Source organism: Lissotriton vulgaris, chromosome 6 (genome assembly GCF_964263255.1).
Source record: "Lissotriton vulgaris chromosome 6, aLisVul1.2, whole genome shotgun sequence".
NCBI lineage: Eukaryota > Metazoa > Chordata > Amphibia > Caudata > Salamandridae > Lissotriton > Lissotriton vulgaris.
The window spans coordinates 1,631,320,092-1,631,339,065 of record NC_141694.1 but is presented as its reverse complement, the minus strand read 5'-3'; the positions used below and the strand labels follow the sequence as shown (position 1 = coordinate 1,631,339,065).

Below are 18,974 nucleotides of genomic sequence, written 5' to 3'. Positions count from 1 at the left end.
CATTTCAGATTAGGTAACGTCCCCCTAGCAGTTCTCTCCCCACCATTTCAACAGTGTCCATTGGTTACCCATATCAAAGCAGCATGACTTCCCACTCAAAACACCCAAACAAACTTCCCCAACCCCACTCCCCAGAACAGGACCTAATAACACAACATCAGCCCCCATCCAAACCTGTAACACAACACACATACCACTATTCTGTAGTCGCCACTACAGAAGGCCATAAGGGCAGCGAGAGGGTAGTTCAAGGCCGACCCGGGGCAAGCCAAGCACCCGCCCCACGCCCATGATCCCACACTGCTGCTGCAACACAGTACCTGTCAGTGCGCCAAACTCCAAGGTAAGCTAGCCCCACAGGGACAACAAGGACAGTCCTCACCCCAAATGTCATTCGTTAAACAGTCCATCCGCCGTCTGTGGGGTGACCGTTGGCCCAGCAGAGATATCCACTTCCGAGACGTCTCCTCCCGATTTTCCTCCATCGTCTTCAGTGTCCGAGCCCTTCGATATCCTCTCCTGTTGTGATCCCGTGATGATCGCTGTCGCCGCCACCGCTCCCTTTCTGTCCGCAGCCATCTGCTCGTCCCGCATCGCTCTTTTAAGTTTGTTTCGTTTGCGGATGCGTTGCGATTTTCGGATAGGAACAGATTTTTGACGCTCTCTTTCAGCCCTATTTTGGCGGTCCGTGTCAGCACGGTACAGTTCGAGCCATGACCACACTTAGTCAGGGGTCTGGAAGAATTGGGTCTTCCCATCCAGGATCACTCGTAGCTTAGCCGGAAAAAGCAAGGAGTATTGGATGCCCTCCTCCCTCAGTTCCTTTTTGACGGCCAAGAAGGATGCTCTGTTCTTCTGGACTTCCTGCGTGTAGTCCGGGAAAATTGTGACCGAGCTATTCTCCACCTGAAAGGGACCCTCCGAGCGCGCCCTCCGAATCAGCAGATCTCGGTCCTTAAAGTGCAATAGGCTGGCCACCATTGGCCTAAGTGGGCCGGAACCCTATGTGCTCGCTCTAGGAAAAAGAAGGGCGAGAGGCCCTCCGGGGCCACAACTGTTTTAAACCAGTTCTCCATGTAGGCCACTGCATCATCCCCCTCAATTTTCTCCGGCAGGCCCACGACCCTTACGTTATTTCTTCTATTGCGACTTTCGGAATCCTCCACGTGCTTCTCCAACGTCGTCAAGCGACCATGGATATCGGACAGTTTGTGTTCCGCGGTCACCACCGCCGGTTTGAGCTCCTGAAGTAGCTGTTCGGTTTCCTTCACTCTGTCAGAGAGTTTAGCATGATCCGCTCTTAGGAGGCCCAGTCCTGTGGCGACCTGCGCAATATCTTGGTGAAGGGATTCCTTGGTCGCGGTTATGGCCTCCAGTATCCCATCCAGTCTTTTATTCAGCCGCTGTTCCTGTGCATCAGTGTCAGGTGCAGCATGAGGTCCGCCCGCCGCGCCCGGAACGCTTGTCAGGCCTGTCCCCTGCTGCACAGATAGGTCGCCTCCTTTGGCCGCCATCTTGGGCGCCGTATGCATCGTCAATTTTGTGTCTCCCAGAGTGTCTCGGCCTCTGTTTCCAGCTTCTAGAGTTGAAACGGGCCCCGGTACCTCCGCGCCCCGCAGTTGTGTTAGCGTTCTCCCCTTGCTGCCGCCCTTTTTGCGAGGCGTCAAATCGTCCACAGGGCAGGAGCTGTGCTGCCGGGCTCAAGATGGCCGTCCTTTGTTCACCAGTTCTCCCAATGTCCCCGCAAGCACCCTGTAGACCAGGGGGGTGTCCTTCACGCGCTCTAAGGCTACTCCCAACGTGGGCTCATCACATCCTCTCAACTGTGTCGCGGGGGGCCCGTTCCAGTGTATGAGGGAATTAACTGTGCGGGGCCGGACCAACCGGCAGCTTTCCTGCAATACTAGGCCTGCAGTCTGTACTAGGACACCGCGTCCTATCAGTCTGGGACTCCGCTCATCCACTCCTCCAAAGTGCCTCTCTGTCGTTGTGCCAGCACTCCGCCAGGAATCGTTGGTCCTTGTACGTGGAGGCCAACCCTCAAGGCCCGCTCATGCCAACTGCTCGCCCGGACCAGCAGTTCCTGAGGCAGCCGATAACCGGCCAGGGAGGGTCACACCCTTCCAACGCTCCCGTCTTGCCTGTGTGGGCAGATCCGAGGTCGGGCGTGAGTTCTCTTTGTGCTCCCCCGTCCACCCAGCCTACAAATATGGCATTGTACCGGGGGTCCGCTCGGTCAAGGGCTGCGGTGTGTAAGGGGTGCCTCTCCGGAGCGAGGCTGTGCTCTAATGGCCGCCACGCTAGACGATGGGGGATGGGCGTCCCGTCCGCCGATCTCCAAGGCAGTTCAGCGCGCTCCTCACCGCTCCAGCCGCTGCGGTTCTCCACGCCGCCAAGACCTCCCTCTGCCCGCTCCTACTAGGCCGCCGCACTCATTGCAGGTCCGCCGCGGGCCGCCGCTCGCCTCCTCTCCGATCATCTGCCGTGGGTCCGGGCCGCCGCCATCTTAACTTGCAGTACTCGGCACCGTCCGTCTCCCGATCCTGGTCTCCAGCGCGATCCTCTGGCTCCCGCTGACCCGCAACCGCAGCTCTCCGCCTTTTGGACGCTTCAGGCAGAGTTACCGCACCTCGACCGGTGCCTGTAGGGTGAAACCCAGGATAATTAGCGGGATCAGGCGCGGAGCTGCAGGCTCACGCCACCATCCCGATCGGCGTCCAAACCACGCCCCCCTAAATGAATATTATTGATCAAGTAATAATTAATTCATTTACACTAAATTATTTTTCACCCTCTACCCCAATAAACACCAAAGGACACAAACAATATTTTCAAAATTTCCATAGCTAGTTTAACATTAATTAATGAATATCACTTAACAACAAATCATTAATTAATTAAAACAAAATTACTCCCCACCATTTACCACTACAAACCCCACAACTCACATCAAAATAATTACACAATTTCCATATTAAAATTATTAATTATTTAGCATGAATTAACAAATAATTATAAATAAACTACCTCCCACCATATTTCCCTATAAATGCCACCACCAATTTCTAAAAACTGACACAATTAACACAATTAACAATTAACTAATTGATAAGAATTAACAAGCAACATATAAATAATTATTAATACATTAATACACACAATTAACACTATAAAATAAAATTAAATAAATATTATAATAAAAATATCAAGAAATGTATTACAATTAAATTACCTCCCACCCTACTCCCCTACCAACCCACAACCAGCTCCTAAACAAACAATTACCATAATTACCAATTAATAATAATTAACAACCAATTAATAAATAATTAATAATAAATTAATTCCCACAATTAACAATATAACATTTTAAAATAATTATTTAATAAAAAATATTGATAATTTAATTATAAATAAATTACTTCCCACCCTACTCCCCTATCAACCCACAACCCGCTCCTAAAAAAATAACAATGACCATAATTACCAATTAATTAATAAATAACAACCAATTACTACATGAATTCCCACAATTTACAATACATTTTAAAATAAATATTATTTAATAGAAATATTGATAATTTAATTATAATTAAATTACTTCCCTCCCTATTCCTCTATAAACCCACAACCGGCTCCAAAAAAAATGACAATTAATATTTACCAATTCATTAATCAATAAAAATTAACAACCAATTATTAATTAATCAATAATAAATCAATTACACAATTAACACTACAAAATCAAAATTAAATACATACTAATAAATAATTAATATTGAATTTATTATAATTAAATTGCTTCCCACCATATTCCCCTATAAACCCACATACCGCTACGGAACTAAATGGCAAAATGTAATAAAAATTTAAAAATTCTAAAAATGTAACACATATATTAAAAAACAAATGCAATACTTTGACAAAAAATAGAGCACATGCATTTAAAATAAATACTAAAATACATAACACTAACTAAAAAAACTATATTTTTAACTACATTTTTGCAAACGATATTAATGATTTCCAAACTGGAATGGCATGGTGAGCAAAAAAACTATGGATTTAGGCCCAGATCTCTGTACTGGGGTGAATGTATGACATTGTTCTGCATTATGTCCATCAGTTGTTCTCTTTGCAAACCTTTTTTTAAAACACATCAAAAAAGGGACATACACAAAGATGGTTGGCAGGGTAAACACAGAAGCTGAAAGTGCTGACAAATAACCTTTCACTGTGGCCACATCAAGGACTTGCAGGAGTAAGAAAAGTTCAACAAAAGAACATCAAAAAGCTTGGAAGGGGTGCTTTCACTCTTGAGGCCTACATCAAATCTAGATTTGATATAGTATGCAGTGGCCAACGGTCACCTGCATGGGTTACTCAACTTTCAGATTTAATCCTATATGCACTGGACTAATAAATACGTGGTACAGTTCGGTGATTAGCAGAAATAAGATTGTTTGGACGGTGACGTTTCATGTGTATCTGGTACCAGACAAGTATGGCGGTGCATTAGATAGATAACTAGGTCCTGAAAAGGCCAGACTATTAGCTCTAGGTCCTGAAAAGGCCAGACTAGTAGCTCCAGGTCAAAATGTTAACATCCCATCTCTTAGTTGTTTCATAACTGAAGGGACTTGGAGTATATGTGTACAGTTGAATAAAGTCTCCCGAAGATATTTGTAAAATTACCTTTAACCTTTGGATCTGTACAGTATTTTTTTGATTTCTGTATGCATATGTTCGCGTTTAATGAGCACTTTGTCATTTGCACTACACTTTCATTATATGTATTACACCTTAATGCGATCAGATTAACTATAAAATCCGAAACACAGAGAAAATAGGTAGTGTTTCAATCATTCTGAAGGATATATTCCAATTTTAAAAGTGTATGTTATATATTGAAACAAGCAACTATTAAACAGTGATTGACACAATATCTTAAAATCAGAACATAGGTATTGATTCAAATACATTTCATGGGACAATTGTTTTGATATAGTTTGATTACCCACGTTTTATTGGGCACACAGGGTTGTCATTGTTTTTTTACACTGTACCACTGTTCGGACAGATCTACTGGATATGAATTGGGCTGCAAAACCACTGGTTGAACTTTTGTGATTTCATAGCGCGACATAGGGCTGGACTGGGTAAATGTCGGTTTGGATCAGAAATCAAATCATCAATGGGCACAGGTGGGATCTGTGCGAGTATGGAAGCAGCTAGCGTGGACCTCGATACAGGGGTAGAAGTCAGTGCTGGAGTCGGTAGGAGCTCAGTACTGGATTCAAAGACGGCATTGTGCATTGAGGGTGAACCTACCAAGGGAAGTGCGACTGAAGAACCCTGTAGTTCCATGAGGCCTAAGTGCATGCCTCAGGGTGCTGGAATCACACCAAAGATCTGCCTCATCCTCTTTCAAGGCAGCTATTTGCTGCTTGGTCAACAATGACCCAGGAAATTTGGGGTGCACTAGGAAGAACTACAGAATTTGTTCAGACTCAAGAGACATCAGAGGAGTGCAATCTTTATCCTGGCACCCTTGTGTCTTTTTGCTACAATTGTAGTGATGGGATGGGGTCAAGTCACATTTGGCCTTCTTGCACTTGTATCTTGACTTTGTTATGGACTAATTGGAAGACTTGACTTAGAAGTGGATTTTTTATGGGAGTGGCCTTGAGACCACACCCGCAACGCGAAGCGGGAGCTGGACTTTTGCTTCGACGGCGATCTCTTGTGCTCCGCGAAGTAGAGTTTTGCATCCTGGTTTTAAATCGCCTTGTGATGCATGAGGGCACCTTTGTGACACAGCCTTCAGTCATGTCTGGAGCCCCAGCACCAGACACATCTTTTGCGAGTCTGTGACCGACAAGTGCTTCCTGTAATCTCAGCACGGTTCAAATCATGTTGTTTTCGGTGGTGACAACATTCCATCGCACACTGCAAAAAGTCAGTGGAAAACCAGATAAAGGTTAAAGTAAAGATCAGAAGCTGCATTGATAGGAACAAAAACAAAGGAACCGACATCAGCATGCTTATATGGGTCTCACTTCATTACCTCCGGAAAGGTGCGGAGACAAAGTGGAACCACCCAGGACCACATACCGGTGCGCAAAAGAACTTCTTAAGAATCTAACAGATGCAGTCTGGCACCTGGGAATATTCTAAAGTGGAGGATTATACGGAAAGCGGGTGGGAGCACACAGCCTCACATCCCAGCACTCAGTTTGCACTGCACTTACCACAATGCATCAGGGCTAATTGTATGCTGGTATGCCAGGCAGTGTGCTCCCTCCTCCTTTTGTGATTGGCTCCTTGCTGAGGATTATGCAGGTTCCAAGCCACACCAGAAGAGGGAAAAAAGTAAATAGAGAAGACACTCATCTGATCAGGAGAAAGGAGCATGACCGCATATATACCATACCCCTCTACAGCTTTAAGAAGGAGTTCCCAGTGCAGGCTTGTCGACCTAATACACAATGGCGGTTACCATTTTTGCTACATGCTTTTTCTTAGTGACAAAAGAAGAACCAAAATACTTGTCCGTTTGTCTTGAATAATAGCTAGACCTTCTCTCAGGATAGGCAGGAAAATCTGAATTATTTACCAACGACATTAAAAACCAATCATAGGATAACATATTAGCCATATTCTTCATCATTTAGCAACCAGGATAACTCAATCCAGAGTATGTTTTCTACTGAGTATGTGCATTTGGCCAGAGTTAAACATTTTGCAGGAACAAGATGCTTTAGAAGAAGTTGCATTACCTGTAGACCCAAGACGTCTGCTGGCAGTTTTCTTAGCAGATCAAATGCAAGCCGCTTCACTTCCTCAAAACTGTTGGTGAAGCACTCAATGAGGGCCTGAACATGTCTGTAGGTCACTGCTCGAGACAACTCAAACACTACTCGAGTCTGACCTGCTTGAAAGAGGTAGAGAAGAAGGATTTAACTTAGTTATATTTACACCTAATCAGATTGACATGCAAATTCTGCCACCAGGTGATTCTTGTATCAAACAGACCACACGCAATTTTTAATGATTTATTTCTATGATGTGGAGCAAGTGTATTGAAACAACATTGATTAAGAAAAATAACTATCTTTATGTACTAGCTTCAACGTAGTTTAATGTTTTTCCATTTGAACAGACGTTTCTTGAAACTGTATTTTAAAGTTTTTAGACTAGCTTCTTTGAAAAAAGGTGGGAAATTTAAAACACCCAAGTAAAAAGCAAAACTGTAAATAACCATGCTGCCGTTAATTAGCTAAGGGTAAATTAAGAAATGTCACCTTTGCTTTAATGTGCTGGAAAAAAATTACTTGGATAAAGTTACAGTCTTTAGCGATACTGGCCAGAAAAGAGAGCTCAATTTTTTAAAAACTCGAGCAAGTCCCAAGCCTTCTACCATCTAGAGGGCCTAGAAAGGCCCACCAACTCTCTCACCTAACTTTTGGCGACAAACATTATTTAGGCCCGACAATGCCTGAGCATGCGTTTTATGCATCACCGCAGAACAAGAATAGTCAAGTTGAGACTTGTTTAGTATCTTGAGGACCATGAATCTCTCGAGGCACTAGTCCTTGCTAAGGCAAGTAGCTTACTGCAAAGCTTTCTGAAATGTTTTTCCTCACCTCTTGTTGCCTGTGAGGGTTATCCCATGCTCAGGCAGGGGCAGCTCCTCCACTTGAGTGGAGGAGCGTCGCCCCACAAGCCCCAGAGCTGAAATATAAAACGATAATAAAGCTAAAGTATTACGGTTTTATTTTTCAGCAACCCGTCCTGAATTAAGTGTCAGGAGGAGGCGAGGCCAGCGCAGCCAAGTGGCAGCAGCAAGGAGCTATGCGCTTTCAAAATACGCAGGTCTCTTTGGCCAGCCATCAGGGGCAGGCCATATATTAGGGGCAGGCCAGCCAGACATGCGCATTTTAAAGTTCTCTAACCCAGCTGAAAGCGCAGGCCTCCAGTGCTCTTAGGAGTGCAGAGAGAAGCCGCTCTATCCAACCTGGCGCTGCTTACATGCTGTGACAGCCAAAACCAGATGAAAGATAAGTCGACCCTCGTTGCCGTGAAAAGGGTAGATGTCTACGAGTGGTTGGCCTAGCAGTATCACTGCTAAGCACCTGGCTAGGTCTGAGCCCGTAATCTGCTCTATGTACAATAACTCATAGTTCCAGAATTCTTTAAGTCGAAAGCAGGACCATAGGATATGTGTGACAGTCCTTTCTTCTCCATACCCCCCTCCAGCAATTTGAAGTGGCTCTGCTCTTTATATATGCAAATCTAGATGCAGTGTAGTGCCAACAATATAATATTTTCAACAGACTTTTCCTCACTCCTGCATGGGTAGCAAAGTTGTTAGGTTATTATGTCCTCCCATGTTTTTTGATCAATAGTGATATGTAGCTCTTTTTCCCAAGCACAATAAAATTTAAATCCCTACTTAGTTTGAGGTTCACATGTAGTAAAATTTGAAGATGGGGAATCGATTGTTCATCTTCCGTGCTGGTCGGTAGATGTTTTTGAAGGCACATGTAGTGCTCCGATTCTGGGGGCATATAATCCTCCTCGAACTGCTCAAATGTTTTGATTGTGTCATGGTCAAACACGTTCCTAAGGGTCTTACACCCACCCATCAACCAATGTTGGCATAAAGAGCTTTTTAGGCCTGGCATAAACTCTGTGTTGCTCCATGGTGGAGAAAATGCAGAGGGGAAGGAAGTAAGCCCGTGTTTGGCCACCTGATCCTAGACTTCTAAAATCGCCTGGTGCATTGAGTTTAGTCAGCCATAGGATTCCCCAGAGGGGCCCTGCTGCCATTGTGTGGTCTATCATACACCACCTTCCTCAGTCTTCCAATATAAATTAGGAAACACAATTTGCTTTCTCTTAGTACTGAAGTAGGTCAGGGATTCTGAGCCCGCCATGTCGCAGTAGTAGCAAGCATTGTGGTCTTGTGATACTCTCAGCCCAACCCAACCAGATACAGTTAGCACACAGATTGAACGTAATGTTTATATTCCCACAAAATGGAGAAGTTCAATATTTGGAAGATGCAGAGAATCCTGGTTAGAATGATCATCTTACAAGCCGCTATTCTGCCCAGGAGCAATACTGTTTTGTGTTTTGAGCTACCAAGCTCCATCCGCACTCTCCTCCTCAATGGTAACAGATTTATTTCTTTGGTTTTGACCAGAGTGGGGACAAAGGTCAAGCCCAATTAATCGATATAGGTTCTTGCCCTCCGCAGTGGGACCAGATTCAGTAATGTTGCTACTATGGGTTAAGGGGATGAGTTATTTAGTATCTCAAACTTGTTTACATTTATTTTAAAGCACAATACCGCCTGGTATGTCTCAAATTGGCCACAACATGCGGAAGTGAATGGAGTGGGTATGTAGTTAACACCAAGATGTCATCGGTGAACATAGCGAGTTTGATCTATTGAGTGCCAGACTTGATGCCCTTAATAGCCTGGATGTGCTGGGCAAGTGGCTCCAAGGTGAGAGTGAAGTGGAGGGGTGACAATGGACAACCCTGTCTCATTCCCCCCTAGATAGTGACCTATTGGGTGTAGTGTCTGTTATCTTTGATACAGCTTCAGGGTTGTGGTAGCCCACCATCAGCCAGTTTAGGAACTGGTCTCCAAATCCCTTTGGTTACAGCAGGTCCATCATGAAATCCCAGTTCACTGTACCGAAGGTCTCTTCACTGTCTAGTGTGACCAGGATGGACAAGTTTGTCCCATGGCCCCAATGTCAAAAAGGTGGAGGGTCTTCTATGTGCTGTCCCTAGTGTTTAATTTGAGCCTGTGGTTTCCGGTGCTCGTCACCAGCACTTAATTGTCAACACTGGCCCTTATGACAGTCTGCTACATGGTGGTACACAGTTGTTGATTAATTCAGTATAGATTAAAGATGACAATTATCTTCCACACAAGCCATTCTTAAAACTTTAGGGGCAAGGAATAGTCTGATTGTCACACTTGTAGTAGTTGTGCTGGTACTGTCATTGGCAGCGCTAGCAGGGGCTATGGGTGGAACAAGCTGCAGTGGCCTCCTGAGGGTAGTACAGAGGAGAGAGCACCTAAAAGGAGCCAACCCCAACAACCTGAATTTCAGAGGATCAGATACTGCATCTCATTTGTGTCTGAAGCAGAACTATAAACATGGGAGCATACGATCACCCCGACTGGAACCAGGGCTAGAACCAAGGTCTGGCAGTCAACAAGGAAGTCAAGACCACTTACCCTGAGCCTGAAGCCTTCTGCCTGCCTGCCATGATCAGTTAACCTTGTGAGGAGGAGAGCACCTGGAGGGAGCGAGGACTAGCGGGGATTCCTACGAGTGGATCCAGTGACTGAAGTGAGAGATGCCCGATCCGGACAGCACAGCTGCACAGGTAAAGTGGCCTACCCGTGGGGGTGGAGGTAATTGTGAAGTAAGGGCCGTCACCTTTGTACCAGTTAGCAACATCCTTTTTCCAGGTGGGGGACACAGTGAAATTAAGGCATCGTATACAGAACCAGTCAATGGTCCCAGTGTGCTAGGTAGGGGCCACTGTGGAGGAAGGGCCATTGCCCTGGATCATCCTGCCCAGGCTGCTGTGAGGAAACTATCGATTCTGAGGGTCCTCGGAGAAGGATGTCTGACACCTATGCGGGGGCGTGGAGACCGAGGCCCAATGTATTATTGGGAAAAGACTGCGAGAGGTCGCAGATGTCCAACATCGATAGACTAGAGCCGGCAGAAGCGCATCCCAGTCCTTCCATACTTGCTGTCTGACACTAGGTAAGACTGTTTGAGGCCGGAAAGCCTTTGAGGAATTTGTACCAGCTTAGATTAAAGCGCTTCTGAAGTGCACTCAAGGATAAACTTATACTTTGTTGCATGGAGACTAGCGCAGGCCATATCTGAATGTTGCCTCCAGTATAAAATGGAGAATAGCCAGTCTCACTAAGAAGGGACAAAGGGACATACTGCCCAGTGCAACACTAGATTGCCGACCTTAAGAGCCTGTGGATATTACTTAGTGTAATGCCTCTATGTTTTGCATACTTCTATTAAAATACTATTTTATTCACAAAACAAGTATTTGAATTGAGAATTGCCTTACTACGGTTGCTGTTTGTACTTTGAGTCTTGCGCCTGTGTATGCCTCACATCTGTCTCCCCCGGAAGAGCCGTGGACAGCTCGACGCGCACTACCACTGAGTGAAGTGCTGAAAGGGGTAGGACTTCGCCCAATTACTCAGGACCCATAGTAGGTCGGGCCATGGACAGGTTAACAGACTTCTGTGCAATGTCGTTGGCCTCTGTGTACATATATAACAATTAATTATCTGCTTGAGCTTCAAGGAGCATAATAGTTCAGGTGTAGAGATCTTCTCCTAGATGTTTTTCAGCCACCGGGTAAAAACAGTGACAAAAGTTTTGTATGGCTTTCAGCTGAACATTCATTTTTACTTGAATGAAATGTTCACGGTTTCTGGGTTGTGCCTATCTAGATAAATGAGATTATCGCAATGGAGTATAGCCTGTGATCCTGGAGATACTTCTGCGACAGATCAACAAAGTGCAACGGCTAGTTACAGCATGATCCATCTTGTACCATAAAGATACAATCCTGGCAGTTATGTACTTCTAAACTGAAAGTTAGAATCATCCTCAATTCATGTGCCGATGAAAGTGCAGGAAAGATCAAAAGAGAGAAAGCAGCCAAAATGTCATCCACTGCAGAACGACTTTTTAACTGGATATGCAGAGAGTCCAGTAGCGGAAACAGTACTCGTTAATTCTTGTTTGCAACATCTATTTCACTAGAAGTATGGATTTCCCCATAGGGCATCTCCTGCTTTTATGAAGTTGCAGGAAATCTAGCAAGGACAGAACCTCTTCATCAGCAATAGTTTATTAATGTATTATTAATAAGCAGGTTTCAAAGATCAGGATTTTTGTAGGCTATGGCAGATGAAACAGTGAACATTCCTCTTGATTTCTTGTCCTGCGTTACAAAGACTGCAAATCTTTCAAAATATTTTAAAATGGAAAGAAGAGTATATTGCAGGTGATCACCGGAGTCCCATCGTCAATTTTCTATACTTTGAAAGCAGTACATCCACTTTGGACATTGTAGTGGCATGTTCTAATTCACAATTAAATTGTCTGGCAGAATGGCCTCCTTGGTTCAACACTTTCCACAGGGAAGACAGATGCCCATATTTTGTTTTAATAAAATTGAATTCAACATTAAATGCATTTACTCAAATTGAAGTGTAATAGTCACACAAACCAGCGAACAAACATAACCCATATGTTTCACCAGTCACCAACTAATTGCACGCTCTCACTTTTACCTAGGAACTAAAAGGACATAGGGCTAGATGTACGAATCACTGGTCACAAAACACTGGTCGCAATTTGCCACCAGTGTGGCATTTTGTGGTCCGACCTATGTATTTATAGGTCAGTTTGCGAAACACTGAATTGTAGATGGTCGAAATTCAACCTGCTGCATGAATATTAGAGGGGTAGGTCGCAAATTGTGACCCACTATGATTTTTTTTTTTAAATATGTTTATTGCGGAAAGCATAGAAGACATCAACAAATAAATCTACTTATATGCACTGATGGATGCAATGAACTAAATTGAACATACAGGAAAACACACAGCCATGTAGCCTACATCCCGGAGGCCAGGCGGCGTACGTTGGTAAGTGCCCCAAGGTAAACATAAACATTTGCATAAAAGACAGTCGTATCGCCATTATCCGCTGTTTTTTCCTTTTCTTGTTATTCTCCCACCCATGTCTTCCAATGATCCCAGCCCTCATCCGCTGCTACCGATAATTTCGTTTTCAATAAAAAACACAAGCTAGTAACAAGCAACGTAACAACTTCCCCCCCACACTTGGCATCGTCAATAGGGTACATGTAGACAGTCCGGTTACCTTTGCATGGCCCATTGAGGTATAGACAGCACAGTTAACAGCAAACCATTGGGAATCAAGGAGACGCGCAAGCGCGTCAACCAAGATGGCCGCTGCTACCGGAGCTCCGTGAATACTATGGCCCGAAATTTCCTTGGACGACGATTTTCGTGTCAAAAAGTCGGCGAAAATAGCGGCGCTTGCCTCCACATACTATTCCTCACCTGTGGAGCGATTTTTGGACTAATTCCTTCGGCGGAAGTGCTTCTTCTGGCTCCATGGTTCCTGCTCCCAGCTTCGCTTGCAGGTACTGCCGGCTTTGACTGCCTGGGGGCGGAGTAATATTTATGACAGAGCCTGGCTTGGGCCTAGCCACGCCTACAGTCCAATTTAGCTGCTGCACCTGTAGTTTTGAAGAGATTTTTGGTGTTTTTATCACTATTTACGTCATTTTTCTCAAATTTTGAGGTGGCTTTTCTTCACTTTACTATTCCTACGTGTTCGTGAATATTTTTTCACCTCAGAATGGATTCCAAAAATCCAACTACTAATAAAAGAAAGCAGCAGGTTTCTCCTCCTCTAACCAAATATAAGGTAGTGGAATCCTCAGAACCTTCTCTTGCGCTAATTTTGGAGGAGCTTAAAGCATTACGTCTGAATACTGATACTATTGCCTCAGAAGTCAAAAATGTTCGTAAAGACATGGCTTCTATTTCAATGAAGGTTTCAGACAATGTTATTAAAATTAAAGATAATAAAAACAAGTTGGACGCTTTCACACCTTTAATAGCCAGATTTGTTCCAATGCATACTCAACTGCTGGACACGGAAAATCGCAATAGGCAATATAATCTTCGTATTTTTAATTTGCCTGAAGATGTTGAAGGGACTAATTGCCGACTATATCTGGAATCTCTTCTACCTGGTCTTTTGAATATTAAATTTCCAGAAAAATTTAAGATTGACAAAGCTCATAGAGTCCAGTCACATCTAAATCCTCGACATACAAAGCCCAGGGAAATGATATTCAAGGTATTGCGTCATCATCATTTGGTTCTCATTCGCAAAGCTGTGAGAGAAATTCCATCATTGTTGGTGAATGGAACCAAAATCTTTATTCACCAGGACTTTGCTAAAGAAACTGTGGCTATTCGTATAGAGTTTTCTTCCCTTCGTCCGCAGCTGAGGAGCCTTGGTTTCAAATATGGTCTTTTTGACCCATCTACGATGCGTGTGTGGAAAGACAATGTCTCCAAGTCTTTTCAACGTCCTGAAGATCTTCAGCTGTTTCTTGACCAGCAAGCTCCTCCATCCATGGATACTCAAGATACTAATACTTGAATTGGTTTCGCCTGACTTCACTTGTCACATCTTTGAATAATCTTTATGCATGGGCTCCAACGGTTACTGGCCATGCTTGAGGAACGGGTGTGCATTTCCTTCTTTCTATTCATGTTTCTTGTTTGTTCATTCTTTTCTCTTTTTCGTTTTTCCCCTTCATATTTTCTACATAGAGTTACTCCTTTAACTTGGCCATTTCTTCACTCTTCTTGTTCTGATTCCTTTCTCTCCTTCTTTCTATATCTTAAGGCTAACATTCAAAATATTAAAATTGTTTCTCTTAATGTCAAAGGTTTAAGACATCCATTCAAACGTACGAAAATTCTAGATTATTTAGGTAGTTGCAGAGCTGATATTTGTTTTGTTCAAGAAACGCATGTTGATGATAAAGTTTTACAGTACATGAATAAAAAATGGGTAGATTCTATTGTCTCCTCGCCTGCTAAAGGTAAGAAAAATGGGGTCGCTATTTTCTTTGCTAAAAGATTGCATTGTCAAATTCTTAATAAGATTTCAGATTCTGAAGGGAGATATATTATAGTTAAAATCAAAATTGATGACTCTATTTTCTTTTTGTTTAATATTTATGGCCCTACAGCAGATGACCCTGTATTTTGGGCTACAGTTACTACTGAAGTTTTAAAGTTGGGAAATGTTCCTTTGATTGTTGGTGGGGATTTTAATATTATTGCTGACCCCTTGCTAGATAGATTATCTACCCCTAAATTTCGTCCATCCAAGATTTTCCATGCCTTTAAAACGTTTCTTCATACCACCAAGTTAGCTGACATTTGGAGATTAAACTATCCCACTGGTAAAGATTTTTCTTTTTTCTCCAACCCTTATAATTCTCACTCTAGAATTGATTATTTATTACTCTCCCCCTTTCTTGTTCAATCTGCAACTAATCCTACCATTGGTACTATTGATATTTCAGACCATGCCATGATTTCTTTTGTTTTGAATGTTTCGTCTTCTTTTGCTAAGCAATCCAGATGGCGTATGAATGCTGACATTGTACTGAATGACTCTCACAAACCCAAATTGTTATACGCGATTCAGGATTATTTTATATTCAATCCAGAAGATTCTACTTCTATTGTTAATCGCTGGGATGCGTTTAAAGCTTATATTAGAGGTTCCACAATTTCTATTATGGCACATAAGAATAAAAAATGTAATTCTAATATTAAAAATCTTGAGAAACAAATAGTCCAATTTGAACGTTTATTTATTACCTCCAATGATCCTCAATATAAAATTAAATTACAAAACCTTAGGTATGAATGTAATGCTATCCTTAGTACTAGGGCTGGGATTCAACTCTCTAAGTCCAATGCTAGATTCCACTTTAATTCCAATAGGTCTGGTAAACTCCTCGCCAATTACTTACGTATTAAAAGGGATAAAACGCAGATTACTTCCATTCAGGGCCCTCAAGGTAAAATTGCACTTTCCCATAATGATATTGTTCAAGAATTTCTACATTTTTACTCCACTTTATATAATAAACCAGATCTTTGTGATGATTCTCTAATTGATGCTTTTTAACTGCTTCCAGTTTATCTCATATTTCTCATTCTGACAGACTTGGGTTAGACTCACCAATTACTACTGATAAAATCCTGAATGCCATTAAATCACTCCCAAAAAATAAATCTCCTGGTTCTGACGGCATCCCTGCTGAATTTTATAAAGAGTTTCAATCTTATTTATTACCTCACTTATACCAAATTTTTTATCACTTTAGTTCCTAAGGTACCATTTCAGGTTCTTTTTCAGAAGCTTTAATTGTTGTCCTTCCCAAACCTGATAAAGACCCTACCCTTGTTTCTAATTACCGTCCAATCGCCTTGATTAATCAAGACTGTAAATTATATGCTAAAATCCTTGCCTCTAGATTAGCTCCTGTCCTACATTCTATTATTCACCCTGACCAATCCGGTTTTATGAAAAATAGATACTCTGCTAACAATACTAGAAAATTATTACATGTCATTGAACACAGTTCTTCACTCCTTGTCCCTGCAGGTTTTATGGCTTTAGATGCAGAAAAAGCCTTTGATAAAATCCATTGGCAATTTTTATTTAAAACTTTATTATCCTTTAATTTTGGACCCTCTTTTATTCGTATGGTTTCGGCTTTATATTATGCTCCCACTGCCCGATTGTTTATTAACGGCCAAATTTCTACTAAATTTTCCCTTTTTAGAGGCACACGTCAAGGATGTCCCCTCTCCCCTCTCTTATTTTTATTAACGAATAGAACCCTTTCTTAATTCCATCCGTAAGTGCGAAGATATTCAGGGTATCACCATCAAAGATGTTACGGTTAAAACTTTGGCTTATGCTGATGATGTGTTTTTATTTATTAGTAATCCTACCTTGTCTGTACCGTTATTGCTTGATATTATTTCCAAATACTCAGCTGTGTCAGGATATAAATTAAATGTTACGAAAACTGAATTTTTTCCCTTAAATATGCTTTGTACTCCCGATATGTTACCTTCACCTGATATTGTTTGGCAAAAGAGCAAATTGAAATACCTTGGTATATTATTTTCATCATCCTTGCATGCTACCTTGAAATTAAATTGTGACTTCATTCTTGATTATGTTAAACACAAAACGTCCAAATGGTCTTCCCTTCATCTTTCCTGGTGGGGGAGAATGGAATCTATTAAAATGAATATTGCCCCGAAAAATATTTTATTCTCTTGCCATGATACCAACTCAATTTCCACTCAAATTTTATAAAGATATCGATAAACTATTATCTAAATTTCTTTGGAATAATAAACCTCCTCGTATTGCTTATAAAAAATTTAAGATTCCTAAATGCCAAGTTGGTTTTGCCCTACCGGATTTCTATTTATATCATAAGGCATTCATCTTAAAACATAGCTCGCTATGGTTTAATATTTCACCTGTTAGTCCTCCTATTTGGTTTCATATTGAAAATTGCCTTGCAAAACCTTTTCCACTGCCCTCCTTGTTAACTTTGTCTCCTACCTCTAAGGTTGTACATTCCTCGTCCATAATCAAATCATCAAGATTAATTTTTTACTGATTTGGACTCTTATTTTGCATTTCCTTTACTTTCTACGGTGCATTTGTCCTTATGGCATAGCGCTTTAATAAAATTAAATAGAAATGTCTCTTTTTGGTCTTCATGGATTGATAAGGGCATTTTCGATCTTAAAGATGTTTTCTTACATGGTGCTTTTATTCCATTTGCTCATCTCCAATTAAAATTCAATCTACCAACGTCCAATTTGTTAAAATATCAATTTTTGTGTAATTCCATTTTAGACTCCTTCCCAACTGGTATCTTCTAAAGCAGTTTCTGTATTTTATAAGAAACTTACCTTTTCATTAGGCTCAAACGTGGATATAATTTCCACTTTTTGGAATACTGAACTCTCCATTTCCCTATCAACTGATTCATGGTCATTCATTTGGACTAATAGTATTTATGGATGGTTACCAGTTTCACTTTATCAAACCAATGCTTATATTTTGTTTAATTCTTTATGGACACCATTACGTTTATTTAAAGCTAAATTATTACCATCAAACCTATGTTGGCATTGTAATTTACATCCTGGTTCTTTACGTCGCATGTTATTTGATTGTCCTATTATTATGAAATTTTGGTCTGAAGTTTGGAATGTGATATTGCAAATTTTGCCTATTTCTGATCTGCTTTCTTATAAATTGTTAATCTGTAAATCAGTTGTTTTGATTAATCCTCTTGAAGATGCTGAAGCAAAGTTATTTAATGTTTTGGTTTAGGCTGCGTTAAAATCAATTACTTTTTGTTGGAAAGATGCTACTTCTCTTTCAGTTCATGCTTGGTGGTCTTGGATTATCTTTACAAGAAGAGGTGCTCAATTATCTTTACAAGGTGTTCATCATAATTCTATGCATTTTCAATCTTTTTGGTCTCCTATAGATTCATATGTACAGTTATGAGTCATGTTCTTTCAATGTAACTATTTATTTATTTATTAATTATTATACTGTTTTTTAGCTTTTTATGGGTAACTCTATTTATCTAATTTATTACGTTATGAAATGTATATTTCCCCTTTCCCTTCCTCCCTCCCCTTCCTTCCTTCCCCTCCTGTTTTTAGTTATCCTTTGATTGACTATTGTACTATGCGCTGTAATTTATTTATGACTGCTTATTTCTGATTGTTCTTAGTCGCTTACATGTAATTTATTGATTTAACTTGTACGTTTTCTGTATGTATCTCTGTGTTTTTCCTCTGCTAAAATTCAATAAAATCATTTTGAACTAAAAAAAAAAAAAAAAAAAAACATTTGGAATCAAGGCAAATGACAGTTATAGAAAATGGAACATTAGTGCGCACTCAAAGCACTACTCCGAAATACAGGCCCTCCACCCCATCCTCTCCACATCCTCCTCGGAACCAGACGCCACAGGGGTAAACAGCTCGGCACTGGTGGCGTCCGAATCATCACTGGGCATCCCCTCAGCACACATCATTCTCCACGCTAATAAGTCGTCCTGAAGCTTCTCATCGCGGCGCGTGCGCTGCATGTGTGTTTCCTCCGCCAAGGACCATTCCCTAAAATCCCGAAGCCAGAGGGAGAACTCGGGAGCTCTCTGTCCCATCCAAGTAATAGCCACGCGCCTCCTTGCCAACACCAGGAGCAATTATAGCA

At 41.8% G+C, this 18,974-nt stretch overlaps 1 protein-coding gene across 1 annotated transcript in view; it reads right to left on the bottom strand.

The window, feature by feature from the left end:
* The window catches only part of THADA (THADA armadillo repeat containing), a 1,588,234-nt gene that overhangs the window by 1,344,636 nt on the left and 224,624 nt on the right, over positions 1 to 18,974 (bottom strand). The window contains exon 17 of the mRNA XM_086927803.1: positions 6,780 to 6,934. Within this exon, the coding sequence (XP_086783929.1) occupies positions 6,780 to 6,934 (155 nt within the window). The remainder of the gene's footprint in view (positions 1 to 6,779; positions 6,935 to 18,974) is intronic.